This window comes from Felis catus, chromosome D4, assembly GCF_018350175.1.
Source record: "Felis catus isolate Fca126 chromosome D4, F.catus_Fca126_mat1.0, whole genome shotgun sequence".
NCBI classification, from domain to species: domain Eukaryota; kingdom Metazoa; phylum Chordata; class Mammalia; order Carnivora; family Felidae; genus Felis; species Felis catus.
Window position 1 is genome coordinate 45,512,983 of NC_058380.1, and position 16,099 is coordinate 45,529,081.

At 46.1% G+C, this 16,099-nt stretch overlaps 1 protein-coding gene across 7 annotated transcripts in view; it reads left to right on the forward strand.

The window, feature by feature from the left end:
* FOCAD (focadhesin) overlaps positions 1 to 16,099 on the forward strand; it is a 324,630-nt gene that overhangs the window by 285,318 nt on the left and 23,213 nt on the right. For all 7 annotated transcript variants that reach the window (XM_023242354.2, XM_023242353.2, XM_045043365.1 and 4 more), the window contains one exon: positions 14,053 to 14,181. In XM_023242354.2, the coding sequence (XP_023098122.2) occupies positions 14,053 to 14,181 (129 nt within the window). The remainder of the gene's footprint in view (positions 1 to 14,052; positions 14,182 to 16,099) is intronic.

Here is a 16,099-nt window from a genome sequence, read left to right on the forward strand (position 1 = left end):
TCTCCAATTCCAATTAACATCACACATTCATTCTCCTTTTCCCTCTTTGCGTATTTGTAACTTTCTTCTCGGACGGTAGTAAGAAGCCTGGTTCCGTTATTCTCCATATATCTGCTCATTTTTGGAGTCCCCCTGTTTGAAGACAATCTGCCGTTCCCGCTGGGCCAGAGCCCTGTGGAAGTCGCCTTTCTCTCTCAGGTCCTGATTGCCACTGGGTGGCCACCCTGCTTGGTGGCCTTCCTGGGGCTAAGGGGCCCAGGGACGTTTTTGTTCCTGATAACTCTGAACGTCGTGAAAGTACTGTTCACAACATCCTCCCAACTCTTAGTATCTGACTGACCGATCAGAATTATCACCTGTTTCCAACTACCATTTTGATTTTTAGAGTCGTTTCTGGCAAGGGACCAAGCATCTCCTCGTCTCCACAAATAAGCCATGCTGTAAATATCTCTATCGTTGTTTCCTAAGGACTTTCATCTGGAAAAATCCTCGTCATCCTTTCCATCTTGGTTTAAACATCCTTTCTTCAGTGGGGGAAGAGGGGGGATTTGTGACATTTCCAGACTGGTTTAGGTTTCTTAGGTTACACTTTCTGATATGTTGTTCATAGTACTTTACGTCTGAGCCATTATTTTCTTCATTATTTGTGGTTCTTTGTTTCAAGTCTCTCTTTCCCATTAGACTGTAATTTCCTCAAGGGCAGGAGGAACATCCGTGTTTTATCCTCAATGCTTAGAACACAGTACTTGGCATTTACTAGTGTTCAAACACTTGTTGATCTGCAGCTCTGAGTGTGCGTGCGTGTATGTGTGTGTATTGGATAATTCTACGCTAAGTTGCTTTTAAACAGCACTGAAGATGGAGAAAGCAAAGTCATGCCCACACTACACAAGCGACATGCTGTGATGGGCCAGAGACAAGCACCGGCTGTCAGCCTACTACTTACTACCAGACTTGCCCTGGAGGGTTTACACATGTGCGTCGTGGCCTTGAGATGTGATCCCCTGTGTAGCCAAAGTATGTGTGATAATGGGTCCTGTTGTAATGCATTATGTTCGGATATGCCATTTATATCAAGGTCCTTTGAGGCTGTCAACTGGATGAGAGATTTAAAGCAAGTTTGGATCTGGATTTTCAAACATCTGGATCCCATTAACAAGTACTGTTAGGCCTTCTCAGTTCCAAAGCCATTGTCTATAAAGCATTCCACACTTTCCTTTTATCTAAGGCACTTGCCTAAAAGACAAAGCACTGCAAGGAGGGAGCTAATCATTCCCGTCACTTGGCTTTGGGTTCCTGTGTCCGACGCTGAAGATCTCCGGGGAAGGGACCACGTGAGTCTCTTCTCCCATCGTGGGACTCCCTCTCTTTCCATACCTCCCCCCGCACGGGCGAAACTGCCAAGTGTTTCCTCCGTTCCTAACAGTGACTATAATTCCTTTCATTCCAGTCATGTCAGAATTAGTTCCCTGTAAATACAGCGGAAAATTTTGTGTGATTCTGGTTATGCTACTCAGTAGCGATGCTTTGCCCTTTTAAAAGCGGAAGATTTATTGTGTCATAGCACTTGCTTGATTTTCAGCCCTGGGTTCCGTGTTACAGGTTCTTCTTGTCTCTGACACTTGCTGTGTATCAGGTCAATACGGAAGCAACATGCAAAATGGATAGTAAAGTGCCGTTATTAACGCAGGCTCTGTTCTCCTGTCGAGGCAGAGCTCGTTGTCTAAACAATAAAACATGGTGCGTGTGTGTGCGTGTGAGTGTGCGCGCGTGCGTGTGTGTGTGAAAAAATGGTCATATTTCACACTGGGTGCTAGTATTAGAGGACAGGGTGAATGCCTTCCCTGATTCCCTAGATCCTCTGGAAACTGCAAAATTTCTGTAGTGAATTCTGTAGAAGGACCTGGAATAACATCTTATGTAATTTTGAAAACTCTCGATCTGAGAAACAAATGTAAAGGAATCTGCTTGTGAATTAATGATTTCCAAAATAGATTTGGATTCATGTCCTTAATAGGAGAGAAAAGCAGTTCTATGCACAGATACTTACTGTACCGTCTGCCAGCCCATCAAGCCATTTCTAAGATTCACACACCAAAATTACCCCAAAAATGTGGCTTAAATTTTTCTGGGGGTGTGTGAAATCAAAGACTCCAATTTGCTGCCTGTATTGTATAGGGACAGTCACCCGCTGTGTGTAATCAGTAGACAGTTATGTAAATAGCCAACCAGTTGATTCCTATCACAGCGTTTTTATTTTGATCATACCTGATTTTGCCTTGTCTATCTATCCTCTTACTCGAATATAAGCTCCACTAGTGAAGGAATCTATTCTGTCGTGTTGAATACTCTCTTCACTGTCTGGAACAGTGCCTGGTACCTGCTAGATACTCAGTGATTTGAATGAATGAATTTTTTTATGAATATGTTTGCTTTATTTATCTATTTATCTATGTATGTATTTATTTATTTGTTAGAAATTCTCTTTGTAATAGCAGTGGTACATTCCCTGACTCCCTGCACTCCTCGTATTCCATCTTAAGATGGAATAGACGGGGCGCCTGGGTGGCACAGTCGGTTAAGCGTCTGACTTCAGCCAGGTCACCATCTTGCGGCCCGTGAGTTCGAGCCCCGCGTCGGGCTCTGGGCTGATGGCTCGGAGCCTGGAGCCTGTTTCCGATTCCGTGTCTCCCTCTCTCTCTGCCCCTCCCCCGTTCATGCTCTGTCTCTCTCTGTCCCAAAAATAAAAAGTAAAAAAACGTTGAAAAAAAAATTAAAAAAAAGATGGAATAGAAATAAAGCTTCAGTTACTGGTAACACAGCTTAGAAGAGTATTGAACTTTAACATTTTCAAAAAGCCAAACCGTGTTCGTTGGAGGGGAGAGAAACATCACTGGGAGGTACACTGCTAGTTTTACGTGTCTAACTTGGCAGAGGCTTGGGTCCGGGGGTAGATTAATTGGTGGCTAGCCTGAGAAAACATGCTGATTGTTGAAATGGCTCTAGCTGGAAATAAGAGTGTCCAACATCAGGAAAGGCCTGGGTTGTAAGTGTGGCTTTACTTGGTCAATATACGAATCGTATGTGAAACTGTGAGAGCAAGCGGAGGCAGGCAGCGAGACTCAGCCGAGAGAAACCCGGAAGCGTAGGGAAGCATTTATTTCAAGAACGAGGGCATGATACAGTTGTATGTGGGAAAGTATGACATGAAAGATTGGAAGAAGTGTCCTTGCATATGGCGTTTAGAGAGCAATCGAAATCTTTGCAAGGGCAGTTCAAGTGGCACGAGGACCGGGAGCCGACACAGATAGCAGGCACTGAGCCTTTTTGTCACTCTTCCTTTCAGGGGCTGCACAGTGTCAATCTCTGTCATGGATTCTGCGTTTTTTCTCTCCAGACTGCTTCATCTATTTCTATGCTTCTTGGGCTTTGTTCTTTTAATTTTTTTTTTTTTTTTTTTTTTTTTGTAAAACAGAACAAAATTGACAGTTCTAACCGCTTTAAAGTCTACAATTGCGTGGCATTTAATGTATTCTTAGCGTTGTGCCACTGTCACCGCTATCTGGTTCTAGAACATTTTCATCACCCCAAAAGGAAATCTTGTACCCGTTGAGCAGTTGGTCCCCCATCATTCCCCGTTTCCCCCAGCCTCCAGCTACCCCTAATCTACGTTCTGTCCCTATGGATGTGCCTGTCCCATAAGTTTTATTTAAATGAAACCATATGCTGTACGGCCCTTTGTGGCTGCATTCTTTCACTTTGCATAACGTCTTCAGGGTTCATCCATGTAGTGGTAAGCATCAGTATTTCACTGCTCTTTATGGCTGAATAATAGTCCATTCTATGGATATGCGTTGTTTTTGTTTTGTTTTTTAATCCGTTCATCAGTTGATGGACATTTGGATTGTTTCTGCCTTTTGGCTTTTATGAGTGGTGCTGCTATGAAGACTTGTGTACAAGTCAGTGTTTGAACACCTGTTTTATTTGGGGTATCTATCTATAAGAGGAATTTTTAGGTCATATAGTAATTCTGTGTAATTTTTCGAGAATCTGCAAAACTGTGTTTCCACGGTGACCGCACCTTTTTATATGCCTACCAGCAATGTATGAGGGTTCCAATTTCTCTACATCCTTGCCAGCACTTGCCCTTCTCCATCACCATCATCATTTTCTTCCTGTTGAGTGTGAAGCGATATCATTTGGTTTTGATTTGAATTTCCCGAATACCTAATGGTGCAGGAGCATCTTTTCCAGTACTTGTTAGCCATTTGTAGCAGCTCTTCCTTGGAGAATTATCTCTTCAAGTCTTTGGACCATTTTAAAAATTAGATTCTCTTTTTGTTTTGGAGTTTTTTTTTTTTTAATTTTTTCTAACGTTTATTCATTTTTGAGAGACGGCGAGAGACAGAGCATGAGCGGGGAAGGGGCAGAGAGAGGGAGACACAGAATCCGAAGCAGGCTCCAGGCTCCGAGCTGTCCACACAGAGCCCAACGCGGGGTTCGAACCCATGAACCGCGAGGTCGTGACCTGAGCCGAAGCTGAGGTTTAACCAACTGAGCCACCCAGGCGCCCTTGGTTTTTGAGTTGTAAAACTTTTTTGTAGGGGCGCCTGGGTGGCTCAGTTGGTTAAGCGTCCGACTTCAGCTCAGGTCACGATCTCGCGGTCCGTGAGTTCGAACCCCGCATCGGGCTCTGGGCTAATGGAGCCTGCTTCTGACTCTGTGTCTCCCTCTCTCTCTGCCCCTCCCCCGTTCATGCTCTGTCTCTCTCTGTCTCAAAAATAAATAAACGTTAAAAAAAAAAAACTTCTTTGTATATTCTGGATATTAGACCCTTATCAGATGTGTAACTTGGAAATATTTTGTTGTGTTAGGTTGTCTTTTCACTTTGTCAATAATATCCTTTGATGCTGTTTTGATTATTGTAGCTCTGTAGTAAATTTTGAAATTGGTATGTATGAGTTTTTCAGATTTTTCTTTTTCAAGATTGTTTTGGCTGTTAGGAGTCCCTTAACAATTCAGTGTGAATTTGAGGACCAACTTTTCCATTTCTGCAAAAAAAAAAAAAAAAAAAAAAAAAAAAAAGAGCCATTGAAATTTGGTAGGGATTATGCCAAATCTGTAGATACCTTTGGATAGTATTAAGTATTCCAGTCCATGAACCTAAGGTATCTTTCCCCTTATGTATATTTTTAATTTCTTTCTGCAATGTTTGTATTGTTCGGTGTATGTGTCTTTCACCTCAGTTAAATTTTTTTTTTAATTTTTTTTTTAACGTTTATTTATTTTTGAGGCAGAGAGAGACAGAGCATGAACGGGGGGGGGGGGGGGGGGGCAGAAAGAGAGGGAGACACAGAATCGGAAGCAGGCTCCAGGCTCTGAGCCATCAGCCCAGAGCCCCATGCGGGGCTTGAACTCATGGACCGCGAGATCATGACCTGAGCCGAAGTCGGACACTCAACCGACTGAGCCACCCAGGCACCCCAACCTCAGTTAAATTTAATCCTAGGTATTTTATTCTTTTGGACACCATTGCAAGTGGAATTGTTTCTTAATTTCCTTTTTGGATTATTCATTCCTGAGATACAGAAACACAACTAAATTTTGTGTGTTGATTTTACCCCCAGCAACTTTACTGAACTGTTTTCTATACGTAGAATCATGTCATCTGTAAATACAGGTAGTTTTACTTCTTTCCAATTTGTATGTCTTTTATTTCTTTTTCTTTCCTAATGGCTCTGGTCAGAATGTGCAATACAAAATGGTGAATGTGGGCATTCTGGTCTTGTTCTCTATTGTAAAGGAAAAGCTTTTAGTCTTTTACTGTTGAATATAACGTTCACTGTGTATTTTTTACAAATGCCCTTTATCACGTTAAGATGATTCCATCCTATTCCTAATTTTTGGAGTATTTTTATCATGAAAAGCTGTTGGACTTTATCAAAAGCTTTCTGTGTCAGTTGAGATTATCATGTGTTTTCCCCCCTTCATTCTATTAATGTGGTAAATTGCATTGATTTATTTTCTTACGTTGAATGACACTTGCATTCTCAGCATAAATCTTGCGTGGTCATTATGAATAATCCTTTTAATATACCGTTGGATTCAGTTTGCCAGTGTTATAGTGAGAGTTTTCACATCTATATTCATAACAAATACTCATCTGTAGTTTTTTCGTTTTTTGTGTTTCTTTTCTTTTCTTTTTTTTTTTTTTGTTAAATGTTTGTTGTGGTTTCTTTGCCTTTGGTGTTAGGTTAAGGCTGGTCTCATAGAATGAGTTAAGTGCAGTTGAGGAGCGCGTAGGTGGCTCAGTTGAGCATCTGAGTCTTGATTTCAGCTCGGGTCACAATCTCACAGTTCGTGGGTTCAAGCCTCATGTTGGGCCCTGCACTGCCAGTGAGGAGCCTGCTTGGGATTCTCTCTCTGCCCCTTGTCCCCCTCCCCCCCCCCCACACACACACACACTCTCTCTCTCTCTTTCTCTCTCTCTCTCTCTCTCTCAAAATAAATAAATAAATAAACTTTAAAAAAAGTGCGGTTGACCTTTGAACAACACGGGTTTGAACTGCACATGTCTACTTATATGTAGATTTTTTTCATTAAATACAGTACAGTACTGTAAGTGTATTTTCTCTTTTCCGTAATTTTCTTAACATTTTCTTTTCTTTAGCTTAGTATACAAAATATGTATTAATCAACTGTTTGTGTTATTGGTAAGACTTTCCATCAACAGTAAGCTATTAGTAGTTAAATTTGGGGAGGAGGCCAGAAATTATATGTGGATTTTTGGCTGCAAAAGCGTTAGCACCTTTAACCCCTGTGTTGTTCAAGAATTAACTATATTCCCTCCTCTCCTGCTTTTCTTGGGAAGGAATTGAGGATTGATGGTAATTCTTTAAGTGTTTGGCAGAATTCACCAGTGAAATCATCTGGTCCTAGACTTTTCTTTGTTGGGGCTTTTTGTTTCTTTTTCTTTTCTTTTTTTAATGCTTATTCATTTTTGAGAGAGAGAGAGCAGGGGAGGGGTCGAGAGAGAGGGAGACACAGAATCGGAAGCAGGCTCCAGGCTCTGAGCTGTCAGCACAGAGCCCGATGCGGGGCTCGAACTCACAAACCACGAGATCATGACCTGAGCTGAAGTCAGATGCCTAACCGACTGAGCCACTCAGGTGCCCAGGAGCTTTTTATTTCTATCTCTTTCCTGGTCATAGGACTGTTTGCATTTTCTGTTTTTTCTCGAATCAGTTTTAGTAACTTGTGTGTTTCTAGGATTTTGTCTGTTTCATCTAGATTATCTAATTTGCTGGCACACAGTTTCTCATAGTTTCCTGTTATAATTCTTTTTGTTTCTACAAGGTAGGTAGAAATGTCTTCACTTTTATTTCTGATTTTAGGTATTTCCATCTTCCTTTCCAGTCTGTATAACTTTTATTTCCTTTCCTTATCTTCTTGCATAAGCTAGCACTTTTAATATAATATTGGAAAGGAGTGATGAGAGGAGACATCTTGACTTGTTTCTGATCTTAGTGAAAAAAAGCTTCTATTTTTAACTATGAAGTATGATGTCAGCCTAGAGTTTTTTGGGGAAGCTCTACTCTATTCCTAGTTTGCTGAGAGTTTTTTATCATGAATGGGTGTTGGATTTTGTCAGATGCTTTTTCTGCGTCTATTGAAATTGTTTGTGTGATTTTCTTTGTTAGCGATTACTGATGTGATAGGTTATATCAGTCGATTTTTGAATGGTGAGCCAGCCTTGCATATCTGGAATAAACCTCACTTGGTCATAGTTTATAATTCTCTTCATACATTGTTAGATTTATTTTGCTAATATTTTGTTAAGGATTTCTGCATCTGTGTTCATGAGAGATATCGGTCTGGAGGTTTCTTGTTTTATCTTGGTCTAGTTTAGTATTAGGGCAATGCTGTCCTCAGAATAAGTTAGGAGTATTCCCTGTGCTTCTGTTTTCTGAAAGAGAAATTAGTATAATTAGTATACGGAAGAATTAGTGTAATTTCTTCCTTAAATAGTTGGTATAATTCGGTGAACCCACCTGGGCTTGATACGATCCATTTTGGAAGGTTATTAATTTTTTTTAATGTATAATTTTTTTTAAAGCATATGTTCATAGTGTTATGTTTATTCACATTATTGTGAAACCAATCTTTTTCATCATGCAGAACTGAAATTCTATACCCATTAAATAATACCCTTTCTCCCTCCCCGTAATCTCTGGTAGACACCATTCTATTTCCTGGTTTTGGGTTGTTGTTTTTTTTTTTTAAGTTTATTGATTTATTTTGAGAGAGAGAGAGAGAGAGAGAGAGAGAATCCCAAGCAGGTTTTGCACTGTCAGGGTGGAGCCCAATGCGGGGCTTGAACTCACGAACCACGAGGTCATGACCTGAGCCTAAACCAAGAGTCAGACACTTAACTGACTGAGCCACCCTATTTTCTGTTTCTATTAACATTGACTACTTAGGTACCTGATATAAATGGAATCATACGGTATTTGTTTTGTTGTGACTGAGCTATTTCACTTAGCATAGTGTCTTCAAGATTCATTTATGCTATAATGTCTGACAGGATTTCCTTACTTTTTAATGTTGAAACTAATTTGTATATATATGGTATACAGATTGTGAGTGTTCCACAAGATGAGCAAACATTTCTGAGAAATTTCCACTTGATAAACAAGCAATGTCTTGCCATATGAGTAGTACGTGATGCTGAAAATCACATGATCACAACGGAGACAGTGATTCTTGAAATTCACTTTGATATACAAGTGCTTTGGATTATAAGCATGTTTCCTGAATGGACTATGCTTGCAAACTAAGGTTTTACTGTATGTGTATATACATATGTATGTATATACACACATATGTACACACATATGTATTTTGCTTATGTACACATAAGCACATTTTGCTTATCCATTTACCCATTGATTGATATTTGGGTTGCTTCTACTTCTTGGCTGTTGTGAATAGTACTACTGTGAACACTGGTGTAAAAACATCTCTTCAAAATCCTGCTTTCAGTTCTTTGGAGTATAGACCCAGAATTCTATTTTTGATTTTTCGAGGAGCCATCATACTGTTTTCCATAGCCGTTCTACCATTTTATAATCCCACCAACAGTACACAGCGGTTCCAATCTCTCCACATCTTCACCAACAATTGCGGAGTGTTAAATAACTTCCAAGATGTTATTTAAATTCAAGTTAGTTAATATATAGTGTAGTATGGGTTTCAGGAGTAGGATTCATTGATTCATCACTTTCATACGTCACCCAGTGCTCATCACAACAAGTGCCCTCCTTAATACCCATCCCCCCACCCACCTCCCCTTTCTTTCCTTTTTCTTTAAAAAAAAAAAAATAGCCATCCTAATGGATGTGAGTGAAGTGATATCTTACTGTGGTTTGATTGGCATCTCTCTAATGCTAAGTGACGTTGAGCATCTTTTCATATTTTTATTCGTCATTTTTGTATCCTCTCTAGAAAAACTCTACCTCTGCTTCTCCTTCCCCATATGCAGCATCTGCTGGTTCTGCTTCTCCTCTTTCTCTGTGCTTCTCCTTTCTGCAGCTGTTTGTCCTTTTGCAGACTTTGCCCAGCTTCTGTTTCCCTCTGTCCAGTCTCTCCTGATTCTGCTGTCTTTTCTGCCTCAGCTACTACTGCTCCTGTGCTTCTCCTTTTTATGGTGTTTGTCCTTTTGCTGATTCTGCACCCACGTCTGCTTCCCCCGTGTTCAGTACCTGCTGATTCTGCTGCCTTGTCTGCCTCAGCTTCTCCCGTTTCCCTTGCTTCTCCTTTCTACAGCTGTTGTGCCTTTTGCTGACTCTGCCCCGCTTCTGCTTCCCCATCTTAAGTGCCTGCTGATTCTGCTGCCCTGTCTGCCTCAGCTTCTCCTTTCTCCCGCGCTTCTCCTTTCTCCCGCGCTTCTCCTTTCTCCCGTGCTTCTCCTTTCTCCCGTGCTTCTCCTTTCTCCCGTGCTTCTCCTTTCTCCCGCGCTTCTCCTTTCTCCCGTGCTTCTCCTTTCTGCAGCTGTTGTGCCTTTTGCTGACTCTGCCCCGCTTCTGCTTCCCCATCTTAAGTGCCTGCTGATTCTGCTGCCCTGTCTGCCTCAGCTTCTCCTTTCTCCCGCGCTTCTCCTTTCTCCCGCGCTTCTCCTTTCTCCCGTGCTTCTCCTTTCTCCCGTGCTTCTCCTTTCTCCCGTGCTTCTCCTTTCTCCCGCGCTTCTCCTTTCTCCCGTGCTTCTCCTTTCTGCAGCTGTTGTGCCTTTTGCTGACTCTGCCCCGCTTCTGCTTCCCCGTCTTAAGTGCCTGCTGATTCGGCTGCCCTGTCTGCCTCAGCTTCTCCTTTCTCCCGTGCTTCTCCTTTCTCCCGTGCTTCTCCTTTCTCCCGTGCTTCTCCTTTCTCCCGTGCTTCTCCTTTCTGCAGCTGTTGTGCCTTTTGCTGACTCTGCCCCGCTTCTGCTTCCCCATCTTAAGTGCCTGCTGATTCTGCTGCCCTGTCTGCCTCAGCTTCTCCTTTCTCCCGCGCTTCTCCTTTCTCCCGCGCTTCTCCTTTCTCCCGTGCTTCTCCTTTCTCCCATGCTTCTCCTTTCTCCCGTGCTTCTCCTTTCTCCCGCGCTTCTCCTTTCTCCCGTGCTTCTCCTTTCTGCAGCTGTTGTGCCTTTTGCTGACTCTGCCCCGCTTCTGCTTCCCCGTCTTAAGTGCCTGCTGATTCTGCTGCCCTGTCTGCCTCAGCTTCTCCTTTCTCCCGTGCTTCTCCTTTCCCCCGTGCTTCTCCTTTCTCCCGTGCTTCTCCTTTCTCCCGCGCTTCTCCTTTCTCCCGTGCTTCTCCTTTCTGCAGCTGTTGTGCCTTTTGCTGACTCTGCCCCGCTTCTGCTTCCCCGTCTTAAGTGCCTGCTGATTCTGCTGCCTTGTCTGCCTCAGCTTCTCCTTTCTCCTGTGCTTCTCCTTTGTCCCGTGCTTCTCCTTTGTCCTGTGCTTCTCCTTTGTCCCGTGCTTCTCCTTTCTGCAGCTGTTGTGCCTTTTGCTGACTCTGCCCCGCTTCTGCTTCCCCGTCTTAAGTGCCTGCTGATTCTGCTGCCTTGTCTGCCTCAGCTTCTCCTTTCTCCCATGCTTCTCCTTTTTCCCGTGCTTCTCCTTTCTCCCGTGCTTCTCCTTTCTCCCGTGCTTCTCCTTTCTCCCGTGCTTCTCCTTTCTACAGCTGTTGTGCCTTTTGCTGACTCTGCCCCGCTTCTGCTTCCCCGTCTTAAGTGCCTGCTGATTCTGCTGCCTTGTCTGCCTCAGCTTCTCCTTTCTCCCGTGCTTCTCCTTTCCCCCGTGCTTCTCCTTTCTCCCGTGCTTCTCCTTTCTCCCGCGCTTCTCCTTTCTCCCGTGCTTCTCCTTTCTGCAGCTGTTGTGCCTTTTGCTGACTCTGCCCCGCTTCTGCTTCCCCATCTTAAGTGCCTGCTGATTCTGCTGCCCTGTCTGCCTCAGCTTCTCCTTTCCCCCGTGCTTCTCCTTTCTCCCGTGCTTCTCCTTTCTCCTGTGCTTCTCCTTTCTCCCGTGCTTCTCCTTTCTCCCGTGCTTCTCCTTTCTGCAGCTGTTGTGCCTTTTGCTGACTCTGCCCCGCTTCTGCTTCCCCGTCTTAAGTGCCTGCTGATTCTGCTGCCCTGTCTGCCTCAGCTTCTCCTTTCTCCCGTGCTTCTCCTTTCCCCCGTGCTTCTCCTTTCTCCCGTGCTTCTCCTTTCTCCCGCGCTTCTCCTTTCTCCCGTGCTTCTCCTTTCTGCAGCTGTTGTGCCTTTTGCTGACTCTGCCCCGCTTCTGCTTCCCCGTCTTAAGTGCCTGCTGATTCTGCTGCCTTGTCTGCCTCAGCTTCTCCTTTCTCCCGTGCTTCTCCTTTCTCCCATGCTTCTCCTTTCTCCCGTGCTTCTCCTTTCTCCCGTGCTTCTCCTTTGTCCCGTGCTTCTCCTTTCTGCAGCTGTTGTGCCTTTTGCTGACTCTGCCCCGCTTCTGCTTCCCCGTCTTAAGTGCCTGCTGATTCTGCTGCCCTGTCTGCCTCAGCTTCTCCTTTCTCCCGTGCTTCTCCTTTCTCCCGTGCTTCTCCTTTCTCCCGTGCTTCTCCTTTCTGCAGCTGTTGTGCCTTTTGCTGACTCTGACCCGCTTCTGCTTCCCCATCTTAAGTGCCTGCTGATTCTGCTGCCCTGTCTGCCTCAGCTTCTCCTTTCTCCCGCGCTTCTCCTTTCTGCAGCTGTTGTGCCTTTTGCTGACTCTGCCCCGCTTCTGCTTCCCCGTCTTAAGTGCCTGCTGATTCTGTTGCCTTGTCTGCCTCAGCTTCTCCTTTCTCCCGCGCTTCTCCTTTCTCCCGCGCTTCTCCTTTCTGCAGCTGTTGTGCCTTTTGCTGACTCTGCCCCGCTTCTGCTTCCCCGTCTTAAGTGCCTGCTGATTCTGTTGCCTTGTCTGCCTCAGCTTCTCCTTTCTCCCGTGCTTCTCCTTTCCCCCGTGCTTCTCCTTTCTCCCGCGCTTCTCCTTTCTCCCGTGCTTCTCCTTTCTCCCGTGCTTCTCCTTTCTGCAGCTGTTGTGCCTTTTGCTGACTCTGCCCCACCTCTGCTTCCCCGTCTGAAGTGCCTGCTGATTCTGCTGCCTTGTCTGCCTCAGCTTCTCCTTTCTCCCGTGCTTCTCCTTTCCCCCGTGCTTCTCCTTTCTCCCGCGCTTCTCCTTTCTGCGGCTGTTGTGCCTTTTGCTGACTCTGCCCCACCTCTGCTTCCCCGTCTGAAGTGCCTGCTGATTCTGCTGCCTTGTCTGCCTCAGCTTCTCCTTTCTCCCGTGCTTCTCCTTTCCCCCGTGCTTCTTCTTTCTCCCGCGCTTCTCCTTTCTGCGGCTGTTGTGCCTTTTGCTGACTCTGCCCCACCTCTGCTTCCCCGTCTGAAGTGCCTGCTGATTCTGCTGCCTTGTCTGCCTCAGCTTCTCCTTTCTCCCGTGCTTCTCCTTTCTCCCGCGCTTCTCCTTTCTCCCGTGCTTCTCCTTTCTGCGGCTGTTGTGCCTTTTGCTGACTCTGCCCCGCTTCTGCTTCCCCATCTTAAGTGCCTGCTGATTCTGCTGCCTTGTCTGCCTCAGCTTCTCCTTTCTCCCGTGCTTCTCCTTTCCCCCGCGCTTCTCCTTTCTCCCGCGCTTCTCCTTTCTCCCGTGCTTCTCCTTTCTGCGGCTGTTGTGCCTTTTGCTGACTCCGCCCCACCTTTGCTTCCCCTCTTTCACTGTCTGCTGATTCTGCTGCTTATCTCCTGATTCCACCCCTGATTCTCCTTCTCCTACTGATGCTTTGCCTTTTACTCAGTCTGCTTCTCTTGCTGCTGATGCTGATTTCCCTTCTGCTCCGTATGTTGATCCGGCTGCTTTTGCTTGTCTCCTTGCTCGTTTACCTTTATACACATCATTTCCGGCTTCCTTCAGACTTCACTCTTACATGGCCCTTCATGGCTCCTCACACCCTGACTGTGCCTTGTGGCTCCACTCATACCTGCTCCAGTGTCTCCTCATCTCAGTTGCAAATTAACCCGCACCTGGGGGAACAAAAAAAGAGTATGTTAAAGCCATAGCCCCATGCCACAGATAGCTGGTTAGCCTATGGATTAGCTGTTACGGAAGGCACTTCCCTCTGGAGCTGTCAGCCTTGCACAGGCTGGAGAGCGAGAGCGGCAAGTCACATGGTACACAGCACGACCACTGTGGGCCACAGGGACGGAAGGACTTCACGGTCACTGGAAGGGACTATGCCTGACGAGGCGGCAATGACCTCCTCTTCTGGAAGTAGATTGGGGAGTGAGTAATGGCGCAGTAACGTGGACGAGTCACTCTTTTTCGAAAGCTGGATGAAAAGACAAAGAGCGTATGGAGGACAGTCAAGTAGTGACGTGGACCATTTCTGTCCAGACAAGAGGGAAAAACCAGAGGCAAGCGAGGAGGAGGAGAGCAGAGGAAGCAGGGTTTTGTAACGCAGGGGGTTGAGACTGAGAGCACAGAACGGAGCGTTTTACTAGTGTTTCCCTTTCTGTTGCAGGTCCTGAGTCTGTGCCTCCTTCCCTTCTCAAAGTCGTGATGAAACCCATCGCAGCTGTTGGAGAGAGCTACCAGTTCCCCCCCGTGAGCTGGGCCGCGCTCCTCTCGCCACTCATGAGGCTGAACTTCGGTAAATATCACGTGTTTTCAGGCCTTCGGACTCCGCTTTTAGGACGTGACCCGAAGAGAAAAATAGATTTTGGGTCGCGAGTGACGGCGGCCGGAGAGACCTTTGCGATCGTGAGGTCCATCGGCTTGGGTGACCGTCTGGGCTCCTTTCCCTGAGTCACTTTGTAGGTGGCTGAGGCCGAGGGGGAGGAGTTCCGATGACACGGGCCACACGCGCTCACCGAAACGAGACTGGACGGGAGCGGGCCCGTTGCTGGGCCGCGTGGCACAGGTCGCAGAGAGAGCCCGGTTTGATGGTCATCGGACCGCGTTTTCGGAGCTCTGGGATTCAAGGAAGCCCCCCCGGGGGAGGGTGGTAAGAGACCTGGCAGCCTGAAGCAGCTTGAAGCTGTACAGATGTATCGGCTTGGAGTTCTGTGGGTCCGAGGGCCAGCGTGGCTCCCGCCGGGCCAAAATCAAAGTATCGGCAGAACAGCATCCTTCCCTGGATGCCCTGGGGAGCGCTACGGCCTGAGCGATTTCGTCCCCCCGAAACTCACGTGTTGACATCCTGATCCCCGGTGTGATGCTATGCGCTTGGGGAGGTGATCAGGTTGTGACTGTGGAGCCCTCGTGAACGGGATTGTTGCCCTTTATAAAAGAGGCCCCACCGCGCTCCCTTGCCCCTTCCACGGTGCGAGGACATGGCTAGAACTGGCCGTCGGCAGCCGGGAAAGCGGTCCCGCCCGAGCCCCCCATGCTGGCACCCTGATCTTGGGCTGCCAGCTGCCAGGGCTGTGAGAAATCAGTTTCTGTGGTTTATAAACCACCGAGTCTGCGATGTATTGGGATAGCAGTCCGAACAGAGTGAGACAGGGAGAATCCATTTCTTTCCCGCTTCTAGAGGCTGCCCACATGCCTTGGCTTGCCATCCCCCGTGCTTCATCTGCAGAGCCCGCGTGGGAGGGCCGAAGCCTTTTCACGCTGTCCCCTTTCCGGTGCTCTACAACCAGGAAGGGTTTTCCGCATCAAAGACTCGTGTGATTCATGGGTCCCTTTGCACGGTCCAGGGTAACCTCCCCATCTCTCGTCCTTATTCCCATTCACATCTGAGAAGCTCCTTTGCCAAGCAAGGTAACATGTTCCCAGGTTCCAGGGATTAGGATGTAGGCATCTTTGAAGGCCGTTATTCTGTCTGCCACAGATTCTTTGTGATGAGAGGCAGAGGGAATGCACACCCCAGCAACCTCTTTTGTGGAGTTAGTATATGCACATTTAATCCCATGTACATCCCCCCCGCCCCCCACCGGCCCCGATCTCAAGAAAAAGTGGCATTGGTCGGGGGGGGGGGGGGGACAATTTTTTAACAATGCTATAATATCGTGTGTGTGTGTGTGTGTGTGTGTGTGTGTGTGTGTTTGCCTACTATTGTTTACAGTACGGTGCTCACGATATACAAAACGCCTCATAAACCATAATTTATATGCAGCTGAGAGGTTGCTCAAAGATGATTCTGACTCTGTACAGTTTTTCACTTAAATGCTTTCAGTTGAACCTAATACCTGTGTAAGATATGACGTCACCAATACCGTGTTTCTGGAGATTTCATTAAAAATTTTGTTCTCCTGGGGCGCCTGGGTGGCTCAGTCGGTTGAGCGTCCAATTTCAGCTCAGGTCAGGATCTCGCAGTTGGTGAGTTCAAGCCCCACGTCAGGCTCTGTGCTGACAGCTCAGAGCCTGGAGCCTGTTTCAGATTCTGTGTCTCCCTCTCTCTGCCCCTTCCCTGCTCGGTCTCTCTCTGTCTCTCAAAAATTAAAAAAAAAAAAAAAAAATGTGTTCTCCTGAGCCTCCCCCTACTTTTGTATGCTGTATTAAAAATGTTTATGTTTTAGTAAAAATCCTTAGAAAAAAGAAGAAAAGGGGTTGGGAAAATACGTGTG